The sequence below is a fragment of the Dipodomys merriami genome, unplaced genomic scaffold, assembly GCF_024711535.1.
Source record: "Dipodomys merriami isolate MVZ:Mamm:240054 unplaced genomic scaffold, mDipMer1.0.p SCAF_99, whole genome shotgun sequence".
Taxonomy (NCBI): Eukaryota; Metazoa; Chordata; class Mammalia; order Rodentia; family Heteromyidae; genus Dipodomys; species Dipodomys merriami.
Window position 1 is genome coordinate 2,768,029 of NW_027206612.1, and position 14,472 is coordinate 2,782,500.

Below are 14,472 nucleotides of genomic sequence, written 5' to 3' on the forward strand. Positions count from 1 at the left end.
TCCTCTACTCCTCTGTCTCCCCCATCTCACCCTGGTCTCCCCCTCCTATGCCCCCATCTTCAGTATGTGAACTTGTATCTTTGTCCACCTTATAATACCGAATGATACTTGGAGAAGTCCTCTAAGCTCCCCCCTAACACCCAGGCCTCCTAAACCTGAGCGCCAGAGCACATATCATCTAGAAGCAATCTTGCCGGGCGCTGGTGGCTCACGCCTGTAATCCTAGCTACTCAGGAGGCTGAGATCTGAGGATCAAGGTTCAAAGCCAGCCCGGGCAGGAGAGACCGTGAGACTCCTATCTCCAATAAAACCACCAGAAAACTGGAAGTGGCGCTGTAGCTCAAGTGGTAGAGCGCTCCCCTTGAGCTGAAGAGCTGAGGGACAGAGCCCAGGCCCAGAGTTCAAGCCCCATGACCGACAAAAAAAAAAAATAGAAGAAATCTTTCTTCATTTTTTAAAAATTTATATCCCTTAAATTAAAAAAAATCTATTTTTACCCCAGTAAAAATAATCCGAGTGTTTAATTTCTGAGTGTTTGATTTATACAACATTTTAAGTATTATTATGGACCTGATATTTTACGTTTAAAACAGGAAAGAGTGGGGTTGGGAAGGTGGCTCAGTGGTAGAGCGCTTGCCTTGCATGCCTGAGGCTCTGGGTTCGATTCCTCAGCACCCTATAAGCAGAAAAAGGCAGAAGTGGTGCTGTGGCTCAAGTGGCAGAGGGCTAACCTTGAGCTGAAGAGCTGAGGAACAGCGCCTGGGCCCAGAGTGCAGACCCCATGACCGACAAAAAAAACAAACAAAAAAAAAAACAGGAAAGAGTGGAAGCCCAGTGCCTAATGCCTACAAACTACAGGTCCTGGGGGGGGTGGGGCAGGCTGCTAACAGACCATGGGGTGAGCTCTTATAGACTCAAACTGCTTTCACCTCCTTTCCCCACCCCCCCCCCTGCTAGTTGTGGATCACAACTAGCAGGCGAGAGAAGGAAAGCCTGCGGTCACACTGTCAGCAAGGGCTGGAGGCCAGACACCCGGCCCCTTGCCGTGGGGCGCTGGCCTCAGCACGGGAGCCCTGGACAGCAGCACAGGGCTAAGCACAAAGACAGCAGGAGACGTCATTCTCAAGTTCCTTGAATGGCGCCATCCCACAGAAGACAGGCTGTGCAAGAAACGACTGAGGAGCTGAACAAGCTGAGGAGGATGTGGAGGAGGGTTCCAGAGACTGCACATCCCTCCGTGGGTAGAGGTGCCACCGTCGGCCAACACCGTCGGCTGGCCACGGCCAGCTCCATCGGCCACGGCCATTACACAACCCATTCACTGAGGGACCGCTCACGTGGTCTTTGAGCAGACGTTGACAATCCTAAAGGTTCCATTCCTGGGTTTGCTCTACAGTTGAGAAGCTCAGTTATCTAAGGAATCAAACAATCACCTCAGCACAGCCTATGGGTAGAATCATCTCACCTTACTTGTGTTACTACCATGAAGTCATGGTAGTACCCAGCATTTTTCTGGTATCTTCTATGGGTCTAGTAATTACAACAAGTGATTACCCCCATGGCCAACAAGTCACGCATTATTCTCAGCCCCAATCTCTGGAATAAATGGAGAAACAGCAGCCCACTCACGCAATGAACAGAGAGGCCAAACTATTCAAGTCTGAATTGAGAGTCCATTCTCCTAAGCACTAAAAACTCACGATTCCTCCAGAGGCTACTGCCCGTTCCTGACACACACTCCAAACACGTGCAAACACATAAAAATATGATGTGCATGTGTTCTGAGCATATATACATACACATATCATTGCTATAAGATGCTTTAATTCATTTTTGAGTAGGAAAACTGCATTGCAGATAGCTAAAAGGACACGGCCATTCGCAGGACGGCTGAGTCCTGAGAGGTGCCGGGAACGGGCTGAGGGGCAAAGAAGGGCAGGCCCGTGCCGGGTGTCCAGGTAGCAGCCACGCCCAGCCACGCCCGCCCCTTCCAGGTCGGCCAGCAGGAAACAGAGGGAGACATGCCACACAAATGTAATTTTGTACTTTTTTCACTTTAAATCTGGACATCAAAATAGGGAATTCACGGTTTCCACATTCTACTTGCATACCTCAGCATAAATACGAAAGAAACGTCTCGTTTTGTTTCCGTGTGCCTCGCGACCTTCCCAGCGTCAGAGCACGGCTGATATTTGCTCACCATGGCACTCCGCTCATTTGCTGCCTCTGAATCTTCTCTTTCTAAAGGGGCTGTCCCGAGGGAGACAGCGCGTGGGATTCTTATTGATCAGGGAGGTGTCTCTTCCCGGGAGGCTGCCCCGCGTGACCGTGCGGGGCATTCTAACTGTTCAAGCATCGGTTCTTACAAAGTCTGTCTCAGGGATAGCTCTTCAGGGGACACTGGTTCCTCCGGGGTCTCCTCCGGGGAAGGCTGTCTAAGAGAAGACTGACCAAGAGAACCTCGGGGCTCAGGTGTCTCATCTTGCAAAGGCTGTTCCGGCGATGTCTGTCCAAGGGAGGAGTCTGGACTGGGTGTTTGTTCTTCCTGTATCTGGGATGATTTGTCCTGGGAGTGAGGCGCCATGGCTGGGTGACTGTGATCTTCTGTTTTAACTGGGGATTCAGGCAGTGGGGCTGTGGTTTCTTCCTCTACAATGTCATGTTGTTCCTTTTCTTGTTTCCAGTAAAACAAAATAAAACAAAATCACCAATAAACATAATAGCCATTGAAATAAACAAAAAGACAAATGTGGCTACCACATCAAGGATTTTGTGGTGCTTGTGACGATATTTGTTAAATAATTTTCACGCTATTATACATAGATATATATAATAAGCTATAATAACATATTATACATATGTAGTACAGGTATTGTATTGCAATGTCCTTTTGAGCTTAACATCACTTGACTCCATGTCACCAAGCAGGAAATGCATAGGATAGAGTGGAGTAGGGTAGGGTAGGATGCAATAGAATAGACACGTCTGAGAGAAACAGGAATGAGCGCTGTGCTGCCAGATCATAGCTATGAGGAGACAAGCCACGATTAATTTAAAATCTGAGAAGCCACAGTGGAAAGATGATCTGCTCTTGCATGAATCAGTGAGTTGGAGGGGCACCTTCATGAAAGAAAAAGAAAGGAAGGAAGGAAGAAAGAAAGAAAGAAAGAAAAACAGGTGGCCCAGAAGAGACAGCAGTGCATGGGGGAGGAGGCCATGTTTTGTTTTGTCGGTTGTGGGGCCTGAACTCTGGGCCTGGGCACTGTCCCTGAGCTCTTCAGCTCAAGGCGAGTGCTCTACCACTTGAGCCACAGCTCCATTTCCAGTTTTCTGGTGGCTCATTGGAGATAAGAGTCTCACAGACTTTCCTGCCAGGCTGGCTTTGAATCACGATCCTCAGATCTCTGCCTCCTGAGTAGCTAGGATGACAGGCGTGAGCCACCAGTGCATAGAAAGTAGACATCAGACCTCATAGTCATGTGTGCCTCTCACACCAGCCCCGGTAGTCTCCCCGCTCCAGGGAGGCGTGAGTGCCATTGGGCAGGGGAAATCAGAGGACAGTCCTGAAAACTGAACCCTTCACCACAAAAACACAGGAAAAAGCATCTTCAGCAAGAAACCTCACAGAGCTTGAGAGAAATCTGGTAATTCAGATGATACAGATAAAATTCAGCATGTGTCTTCCACCAAAATCTTCAACAGCAGACCCCAAACCAGAAAACACAAGGCATATCCAACAAATGCCCAGGCTGGACCATCCTGTCTATTTCCAGACATCTGTTAGCTCCTGAGCTGGGAAGGTGGCTCAGTGGTAGAGCGCTTGCCCTGCATGCAGGAGGCCCTGGGTTCGATACCTCAGCACCACATAAGTAGAAAGGGCTGGAAGTGGTGCTGTGGCTCAAGTGGTAGAGCGCTAGCCTTGAGCTGAAGAGCTGAGGGACAGCGCCCAGGCCCAGAGTTCAGGCTCCACAACTGATAAAAACAAAACCAAAGAAAACACATTCAAGAAATCTGTCAGCTCCTTCCTAGCCATCTGCCTGGTCCAGGCCTCATTGTCTGATGAAGGAAATACTAAATCAGAGATTTACCTTTCCCATTCTCCCTTGTTAGTAAGCAATTTTTTAAAACAAACTTAATCATACCATCCCCCTGCTTGAAGACTGCCTACAGAATGAAAAGCCAAATCCTTCACCTGACAAACTAGAGCTGGCCACCAGGGCTGATGGGCTATCACACCTTGGGAGAGCTGCCCGAGACCTCCTTCCCAGCTACGGCGTCTTCTCGAGACAAATGGGGTGATGCCAGGGTGGCCCCTCGGGGCTGAGAGGGTTCTGGGTCTGGTACGACTTCCTATGTCTCTCTTTCCCCTTTTGCAATAAGCTCCATCTCAGCTGTTGAAAAAGGCGGTGGTCCCTGGGCCGCCATGTGCAGGAGAGCCACCAGCACACGGAGGGCTTTCTGTGATTGTGAGGAAGCGTCTGCTGTGTGGAGCTATTGAGTCGGTGTCACATCAAGCCTCATGCTGGCGGGGCAGGCACCATCACTGGAACCTGGACTCTGGCCCCTTTTTGCCTTGGTTATTTTTGAGGTAAGATCTCTACCAGCCCGGGCTGCAGCTCCTGCTTGTGCTTCTCTGTGCTGCTGGAGGTGGCAAATGCACACCGCCACACTCAGCCATTGGTAGAGATGGACCCTCTCATTTCACACCCAGGCTAGCCCCAAACTTGGGGAGACTTCCCAATATCTGCCTCCCAGGTAGCTAGGATTTGGGGCTTCAGCCACTGTCCCCACTCGTGGGTTGGTATTCTTACCCACTGTCACTAACACAGAGGACCCGAGAGCTGAATCCCGTCTCCATTTCCACCTGCCGACAGGCCTGTGCTCCCTCACAGACCCCTGCGCCCGTGGTTCCTCTCCAGAATCCCATCTTTCTTCAGTCCTGCCCACATCCCTTCCTCTGTGCCACTGCCCAGCCTTTACCACGACTCTCCCTCATAAAGAGACTCTGCTCACAACCACACCCTCCTCATCAAGAAGACCCTCTCTGCCTGGCACCCAAGACGCACATGTGTAATCCTATCCACTCAGGAGGCTGAGATCTGAGGATCACAGTTCAAAGCCAGCCTGGGGAAGGAAGGCCTATGAGGCTCTCCAACTAACCAGCAGAAAACCGGAAGTAGGGCTGTGGCTCAAGGTGGTAGAGTGCTAGAGACAGTGCTCAGACCTTGAATTCAAACTCCACAGCCAACAACCAAAAAGATGATCCTCCCTCAGAACAACCTTCCCTCACAACAGCAGCCCTCCCTCAGAACAGCCCTCCCTCAGAACAACAGCCCTCCCTCAGAACAGCCCTCCCTCAGAACAGCCTTCCCTCAGAACAGCCCTCCCTCACAACAGCAGCCCTCCCTCAGAACAGCCCTCCCTCAGAACAGCCTTCCCTCAGAACAGCCTTCCCTCAGAACAGCCCTCCCTCATAACCACAGCCCTCCATCATAACGGGTGCTCCCTCCCTACAGCTTCTCCTTGGCCCAGGAGTCTGTCCCTGGGACTCCTTGTAGTCCTCTACAACTGACCATATCTGACTTTCTGGATTGAACACAGTCCAACCCAATGTGAAAACCTGCTCACACACACAGAATGGCTTTTGTCACATTAAGCTTCAGTAGTAAACAATGGGGTGCTATGGAGGAAAAATAAAGACTAAAGCTAGTAACACAGGATTCTGTGCTGCGTGGGATGGGCAGCCCCAAGCGCTCCGGGCGGACGCTGCGCTCTCCCGCACCCCGGGGAGTCGAGCCTGGCTGTGGCTCTCTGCAGGCTCCCTGGGGACGCTGTCTCATGGTGTGTGCACGGAGGGTGTCTCACGGTGTATGCAGGGAGGGGTGTGTCTCAGTGTGTGCAGGGAGGGGTGTGTCACGGTGTGTGCAGGGAGGGGTGTGTCTCGGTGTGTGCAGGGAGGGGTGTGTCTCACAGTGTGTGCAGGGAGGGGTGTGTCTCAGCGTGTGCAGGGAGGGGTGTGTCTCAGTGTGTGCAGGGAGGGGTGTGTCTCAGTGTGTGCAGGGAGGGGTGTGTCTCAGTGTGTGCAGGGAGGGGTGTGTCTCAGTGTGTGCAGGGAGGGGTGTGTCACGGTGTGTGCAGGGAGGGGTGTGTCTCGGTGTGTGCAGGGAGGGGTGTGTCTCAGTGTGTGCAGGGAGGGGTGTGTCTCAGTGTGTGCAGGGAGGGGTGTGTCACGGTGTGTGCAGGGAGGGGTGTGTCTCGGTGTGTGCAGGGAGGGGTGTGTCACGGTGTGTGCAGGGAGGGGTGTGTCTCAGTGTGTGCAGGGAGGGGTGTGTCTCAGTGTGTGCAGGGAGGGGTGTGTCACGGTGTGTGCAGGGAGGGGTGTGTCTCCCCAGCAGGCTGAGCCCCCGAGGGCAGGAGTACGCCCTACTTGTCTTGTTTTCTAAGCACTTAATTGGCACGTGAATGAGCTCAGGGAATGTCTGAAGAACAGAGGAGTCATGCTAGAGTGAGACAGAGATGCCTGGCTCCCCACACACGGACCATGCCCAAACTCCCAAAGGAAGGACAAAATCAGATAGAAAGACATGTTCATATAAATAGTATACTAATATACCTAATTTCAGAGGCTAGCAACTTACCATAACACTTGTGCTACATGAGTATATATTAAACGCATCTCCAAAAAGACCCGAGTTGCTGCTTAAGCACAATCATCAATGGGTTATTTCTGGCATGAGGTGTTCTATATGTCTCCTTTCAGAACTCAATTCACCATCCAACTAGCTCCCACCACCATCCCCCCGGCTCCCACCACCATCCCCCCGGCTCCCACCACCGTCCCCCCGGCTCCCACCACCGTCCCCCCGGCTCCCACCACCGTCCCCCCGGCTCCCACCACCATCCCCCCGGCTCCCACCACCATCCTCCCAGCTCCCACATGGCTATGACTGCTGTCTGCAGAACCTCAGGACCCCACATCTGCCCAAGGTCTCCTGTCTGAAACCTGTGCTTTTTGACCTTTACTTTTCCTCCTTTTTTACAGCATATTGTCATGGTTAGGTAACAAAATAAATGTGTGACTGACAGACGTGCCAGATAGAGGTACAAATGGTACGTCAAAACATACATCTTTCAGATATCCTAAAACGGCCATACCAAAGATGGTTTTGAGGGCTGAACGCGAGCTGTGAGAGTGTCGCTCATTCAAAACAAAATAACCCTCTTGGTGCGAACAGAGCCCACGGTTGCTCTCAAGGGCAGGGAAGACCCCCGAAGATGCCCAGTGGGGTCACGCACAGCCCCCCAGAGCAGATGCCTGCCTCTGTCATGACTGAGACCCCCAAATCATCATCAGCAAGACATTCTCTTACCAGGAAGTGAAACCACTTTCTTATTCTCGTTGAGGTTCGGGAGAGAGGCTAAAATTAAAAATAAGAAAAAGACATCAGTAGGTAATCAAAGAACTCACTCCTGGTGAGATTTCACTATAAGATCTATGACTTAGAGAATTTTTGGAGATGGGCAAGACGGGATGGTTGGGGAAAAACAAAAGAACAATGCTGGATAAGAAATGGACTCATTACCTTGCTCGTGTAACTGTAACCCCTCTGTGCAGTATGTTCACAATAAAAAGAGTGTTTGGAATGATAACTGGCTAGACAGAACTTGGGGCCAGTTATTCCAAGTCTATTAAAAACAGTCTCGCACCCCCGCTTTCACTATACTTGATGTCGGTATAATTTGTGGAGGAGATGGGGAAAAACAAGTCGTTTAAGGATACAGGTGGACCCGTTGCAACAATGAAAAGTACAAGTTGTCATGTCGAAAACGAACTTTACAACTTTGGTGGTGGGGGGGAGGATTGGGTCGGGGGGCTAGGGGGGAGGCTGGGAAGGGATGTGAAGGGTAAACAAAGGAGGAGGCTGCAATGCTTGATAAGAAATGTACGCATTATCCTGCCCATGTAATTGTAACCCCTCTGTACAGTATGTTCACAAAAAATAAAAATTTAAATTAAAAAAAATAATTAAAAAAATAAAAAGTCTCGCTCTCAATATGCAGAAATTTATGCCGTCATTCCTGGACTTTCTGAGATCTCAGAGCCACTGGAAACGTGGGTCTTCCGACGTGTCCTCCCCAAGGAGGGAGGAAGGGAGGGAGCACTGAGCGGAAGGACATCAAGGCAGGCACACGAGATGGCGTGGGGGAGGGGCCAGCTCCCAACAAGGAGAACCCTGCTCAGCTCACAGAACGGCTGCCTCTGGAAACCCACCTCACGTGTCAGCAGCAATAAAAAGAGTAATCCCTCAAAAACTAGAGATACATCCCACACACCAACACTTGCAAGAGACAAGTGTAAAATAAGTGCAATTCAGCTTTTCTGCAGATCTGCTTTATGTACCGTCCACCCAAAGACCATGCTCTGATTTCAGGTATTGCAAAGATTACAGGAGTCTCTGCTCCATCGCCAGCCAGCTGGAGATGTTGGCTCTATTCTACACAAGCGCGTCTGCACGTCAGAGTTGCCGTCGGCACCGTTAACACAGAAATGCTCTTGCTAAGAGGCCCTTCAGGTCTGCCGAACTCAAGAAACACATAACAACCAGATGGAAGCTGCTCCTGAGGTCCTGACGTTCTGTCAAATGAGAAGAGAAGACGTGGGTGAGCAGCTCAGCAGCTGACAGTCACTGAAAGGAGTCAAGAGGATGCGAGGAGAGATGATTACAGACATTAAACTGCCAGCAGCAGCCCGGGCATCTGAAAACTCAAGCAGAGAAAGAAAATAACAAGAACTAAGAATCTGGAAAGAAGTCCGGTCTTCATTATAATCACGTGAGATCAGAGGCCAGCAGGAGCTAGCCAGAGCCCCACAGCTGGACCATGAGGGCAGCTTCACGCTGCGTCCACAGACAGAAGCATTTCCCTGAGTAGAGCTGATGTGGTTCAAACAGCACAAGCAATGTGTGCGACACTTGCTTCAAGCCTGCTTCTCCTCTGCACCAACCTCTGTGACTGTCAGTACACCCAGGGCTGCACACCCAGGGCTGCAGGTGACAAGGCCAGGCTTGTAAAAATGAATCCAATGTTTTGGGTTAAATTTAAGTATAATTAGTATATGAAGCCCAAAGTTAAATAGTATTTGAGTGTGAGTGTGTGTGTGTGTGTGTGTGTGTGTGTGTGTGTGTGTGTGTGTGTGTGTGTACCAGTCCGCGGTTTGAACTCAACATGGACACCGTTCCTGAGCTCTTTTGCTCAAGGCTAGCACTCTACCATTTGAGGCACAGCTCTATTTCCGGCTTTTTGATCATTAATTCTTCAATTCTCTTATCTTCAAGATAAGAGTCTCATGAACATTTCTGCCCAGGCTGGCTTCAAAGCAGAGTCCTTAGATCTCAGCCTCCTGAGTACCTCAAATTTCAGGCAAAGGCCAGCAGCCACTGGCAGCTATCACCTAGGCACTGACTTCTCTGTGAGCCATAAACACATCAGCAGTGACGGTTGAGGACAGCTGGATCAGAATGTAGCTCTCACTCACTGAGGTGGATGTGGAGGGTCTTCTTGATCATCTGAGGGCTGGAGTAAGCTCCACCTAACAGCTCCCCCGCAGCCCTATAGATGGGCTTTGTTCTTACAGCACTGGCACTTTCTGTACTCAAAGAGGTTCATCATATTCTGTCATCTCAGCCACTACAGAGGCAGAGCGAGAAGATCACAGTCTGAAGCCAGCCCGGCTAGAGCACAAGGCCCTTTCTGAAAAACAAGGCTAAAGGGCTGAGGGAATGGCTCAAGGCTTGGGGCCTTTAGTTCAATCCTCAGTACTGCGAGTGCATAAACATTCATTACAGAAGTGCGCATTCATTATAACTGCACACTTCTGAGAGGCAATGGGAGAGCCGGGCACCGGTGGCTCACTCCTGTCATCCTAGCTACTCAGGAGGCTGAGATCTGAGGAGCACAGTTCAAAGCCAGCCCGGGCAGGAAAGTTCGTGAGACTCTTATCTCCAAGAAACCACTCAGAAAATCAGAAGTGGCACAGTGGCTCAAATGGTAGAGCACTAGCCTAGAGCTGAAGAGCAGATGAACAGCACCTAGGCCCAGAGTTCAAGCCCCATGACCGACAAAAAAATAAAAGAGGCAATGGGAGGAAAGTCAAAGTTTGAGGAATTCAAAGGGTGAGTTCCAGTTTGAGGGATTCATACTGTGAGTTCTAGGCCAGGAACGACTACATAATTAGAGCCTGTCTCAAAAAAAAAAAATCCACCATAAAAACATGAGAAGATAAGGCCAAAGGTGGAAATAATTAAGAATCATGAGTTTGATACAAATTGTGACCAAAATTAAGCCCAACACCAGGGAATAAATATTCCTAATTTTATGGCCTTAGGATAAACTTGCAGATGGGGGTTTCTTACTCAAAGGGGAAGTCTGTTTTTCAGATTTCTAAAACACATTTGAAAGTACCCTGCAGAAAGACTCACCAAGTCCTCACTGTGAGCACCTCACCCGTAACCCTTCCAAGTGCTGGCTGCTTCCTCCCCCACGCTCTCCCAACAGGCCTGGCAGAAGGGACTGGACCTTATACTCTCCATTCTCTCCTGCCCCACCCAAGCCCCACCACCTCCTAGAAGCTCTGAGTTATCTGCAGACCTCCAGCCCACCGTCCTCCGTCCTCACCCACCTCCAACAGCACCCTCTCCTCCACACACACACTGTTCCTCCTCCAAGCGTCTCCAGGGGTGTGGGAGTGGGAGAGCTCTGGTAGACCAGTTGCCCAGCCTCCGATGCTGACACTTACCCAACCATGGCGCGTCCCTGGGAATGGAGATCCATACCTGTACAACTCTGCCCACAGCTTCTATTAACGTCTCACCAGATTCCTCACTCATGTCTTTTTCTGTCCAGGATCCAGTCAAAGACAGCATTTCCTATGTAGCCAATGTGTCTCCTAGACCTCTTCAAGCATGACAACTTTAGCCTTCCCTTCTTTTCCATGACCTGGGCATGTTCACTGAGTACTGACTGGGCATTTTGTGGATTACTCCTTAATTTTGTAGTAGCTGATATTTTCTCTTGAAGAGATGAAATTGTGGACACTGGACACAATATCACAGGAACAAAGTGCCTAGGGTAGATTATGTTACACTGACATTAATTTTACCTCTGGTGATACTAAACTGGATGTGTATGTAAACAGAAGTCAGATTCCTCCACTGAAGGAGTTTCTGAGGGTTTTTTCCAAGGATTGGAGTGATCTCATCCTTCCTTTTTAGAGCATGAAAATGTGAGACTCAGATAAGGGCTAGTGATCTCCAGTCTGAAGTCACCCTTGTGTAAGAGTGAACGGGACTAGAACTCCGTCTCTGAATAGATAGTTCACAATAACCTCCTTTCACCAACCAGAAAGTCAAGTACAGGTGGACTCCTTCATTCAAAACGGACCACCTCTTTCCGATTTTAACTGCTTGTACATCTTGGAATGTCGGCGTGTACATAATGAGGTATCTTGAAAACAGGACCCAAGTCAAAATATAAAATTCATTTGTCTTTCAACACACCTTATACATGGCATGGAAGTATTTTATAGGATATTTTCAGTGCACCTGTGCTTGATCATGCCCAACCCAGGCTTGAGCCTCACAGGGGCACAGGAAGGAAGGGAAACAAGGAGTTGCCCTAGTACCCACCACTCAGTGTGTGCCCAGCCCACGTCACCAGTGTGTGCCCAGCCCACGTCACCAGTGTGTGCCCAGCCCACGTCACCAGTGTGTGCCAGCCCACGTCACCACTCAGTGTGTGCCCAGCCCACGTCACCAGTGTGTGCCCAGCCCACGTCTGCTCCTCTCCCCTCAAGCTCTTCTTGTGTATGTTATGGTCCCTGGCAGACTTCACTGTGTCCGTGCTCTTCACACCCTGTTGGTGTCTACCCTCCTTTCTCTGCCAGTGCTCACTCCTTTCACATGTGTCACTAGAACAGGAATCACAGAGACTTCACTCCGACAACAGATCTTGGTGAAAGCCCAGCGGGCTCCGATGATGCCAGCCTCTGTCTACACGTGTAAGGAGGTTGAGCGAATAACCCTTCCAGGTGACCTCTGCGCTTCCTGACACTAAGCCTGAGCAGGCAAAGACACTGGTGTGAAGTACAGTGGAAGAGTGCTGGAGAAGAGCCCCTGAGTATCTTCCAGAGACAGCAGACTTTACAAGAGAGGCCAACAAGACCAGAAAGAACATCCTAGAAAAGGCAAGCATTACCCACAGTGAAAGGTGTGGCCGCCAGGAGCTAGAGGAGGGACGAGCAGGTGGAGGAGGGAGGCTCGGCTAGCCATGCACCACGACACGGGGCAGGCAGACAATGGGTTCATCTCATGACACATTCGCCACAACCCACAGAATGCCCAGGACAAGGCGCAGCGTGAACCAGAGGTTTGGGCTGATGATGTGTCTAGCGAGTTCATCGATCGTAACCAACGCCGGTTTTGGTGAGGGGTGTGAGCTGTGGGGTAGGCTCTGCTGCCCTGGAGTGGAGGAATCTCTGTGAACTCTTCCCTGGGGTGCAGAGGTCCCTGTGAACTCTCCATACTTTCTGCTCAGTCTTGCTATGAATCTAAATAAAAATGAAAGCCGTGTGGACATTTTTTAAATGTCCCTGGCAATAATCTCTGAAACACAGCACGATCCAAGTGAAGCCCCTGGTCCCCAGGGCTGTGAGCCGGTGACCTGTGGTTATAACTGAAAGGAAACCCTGCCTCCCTCCCTCCCCCTAGCCGAGCAGCATCTAACCTCGGGACCTTCTGCCACTTGCTATGTTTCTGCTTTCAAATTTTTCAAGGTATTTCCTTTGTTTTCTTTTGTCCTAACTATGAAAGCAGTTTCTAGAACACTGCTGCCTTCTATGGCTGGAGACATGGTGGGCTGTATTAACACTGTCACTCAGCTGGCTGTGTGTGTCTCTGTGCATCTGTATGCATGTGTTCTCCACTCGGGTGACACAGCCACAGGAAGTCAGAGCAGACATCCAATGAGACCCGAAGGTGCAGCCGTGGGAACGGCGTGGGAACCAAAGCACGAAACCCACACACCACGTTGCGCCTCAGCTGATGGAGCACCTGGGTCAAAGACATCGAGCCATGTCACAGAAAGACCAAGCGCTCTCAGCACATTCGTGAATCATGGGTACAGAACACAGGCGTCCACAGGGAGACCCCCAAACGTGCATCTGTGTGAGGACGTGACAGGAGAGCTTCACTGATGCATTTCTACATGCCAGAAGAGGCCTAGAGCCCAGGACAGGAACGCTGGCCCTCCCAACCAACTCCGGTCTATGACAGCATGTCAAACTTCTGGCCAGCAGGATGATAGCATCATAAACTGGAGTTGCTACAGGCAGACATTTGCAGTCATTTGTTCCAACGGCCCCGAGAACAAATACAATGGCCCAAGAACGAGTACAAGGCCCCTGCCCTCCCCCTTCGCCTGGATGCACAACTCGCTGTGGGAGGAATGCGCCAGCCCATCACCAGCCCCAGCTCTGCTTGCATCGTGGAGCCACAGACACACAGACATCCACACACCAGAGAGCAGCGACTGCAGACCAGTCACGTGACTGCTGTTGACAGGATTGAAAGGGTTTGGTTTAGAGAAGAGAATACTGAGATGGAACATGCAAACTCTCTTGGATGGAGCTGGAAGAAATCACGTTGAGCAAGGTAAGCCAAGAGCAAAGAGCCAAACAGCACATGGTCTCCCTGGTAAGTGGATGTTAAATCCAAAACGTAAGGTGATACGACGAAATTAACAAGACTTAAGAAACAAAGGTTAGGGCTGGGAAGGTGGTTCAGTGGTAGAGCGCCTGCCTTGCATGCCTGAGGCCCTGGGTTCGATTCCTCAGCACCACATAAGCAAAAAAAAAAAAGCCAGAAGTGGCGTTGTGGCTCAAGTGGTAGAGCACTAGCCTTGAGCTGAAGAGCTGAGGGACAGCGCCCAGGCCCAGGCCCAGAGTATAGGCCCCACGACTGGACCCAAAAAAAAAAAAAAAGAAACAAAGTTTAAAAGCACTACTAAATAACCCCATGCTGCTGATCACATGTATGGTATATATGTGCACACCGGAGGGGAACCAGGAGGATGACACAGAACTAGAGGGAACCAGGGGAAAACATACAACAGCAGGACCCATCAGCTGCACTGGACACTGACCAAAATGAACTAAGCAACTCAATGGCAGTGATGGGAGGGAGGGAATGAGTGGGAAAGAGGGAACAGCTGATGCTATGCAAAACAAAAAACAAAAAACAAAAAAACCTCTCTTGAAATGCAGGTTAAAGATGCCCTGACAAGAAAGGAAAATTCCAAATAAAGAATTTTGGACCAGGCATTGATGGCTCACGCTGTAATCCAAGCTACTCAGGAGGCTGAGATCTGAAGATCACAGTTCAAAGCCAGCCCGGGCAGGAAACTCCCTGAGACTCTTAT

General features: G+C 50.3%; 1 protein-coding gene across 10 annotated transcripts in view; it reads right to left on the reverse strand.

Annotated features, from left to right (window-relative positions):
• Window positions 1-1,988: 1,988 nt before the first annotated feature.
• Window positions 1,989-14,472, reverse strand: part of Dcdc2c (doublecortin domain containing 2C) — a 75,866-nt gene continuing 63,382 nt past the window's right edge. For 3 of the 10 annotated variants that reach the window (XM_070014636.1, XM_070014638.1, XM_070014635.1), the window contains 2 exons: window positions 7,371-7,418; window positions 1,989-2,673 (listed from right to left, as the gene is read on the reverse strand). In XM_070014636.1, coding sequence (XP_069870737.1) covers window positions 2,363-2,673; window positions 7,371-7,418 — 359 coding nt within the window. In that variant the 3' untranslated portion in view covers window positions 1,989-2,362. Of the gene's footprint in view, window positions 2,674-7,370; window positions 7,419-8,448; window positions 8,636-11,028; window positions 11,123-14,472 lie in introns of those variants that run through there. The other 7 variants (XM_070014639.1, XM_070014644.1, XM_070014641.1 and 4 more) reach the window with 7 other exon arrangements.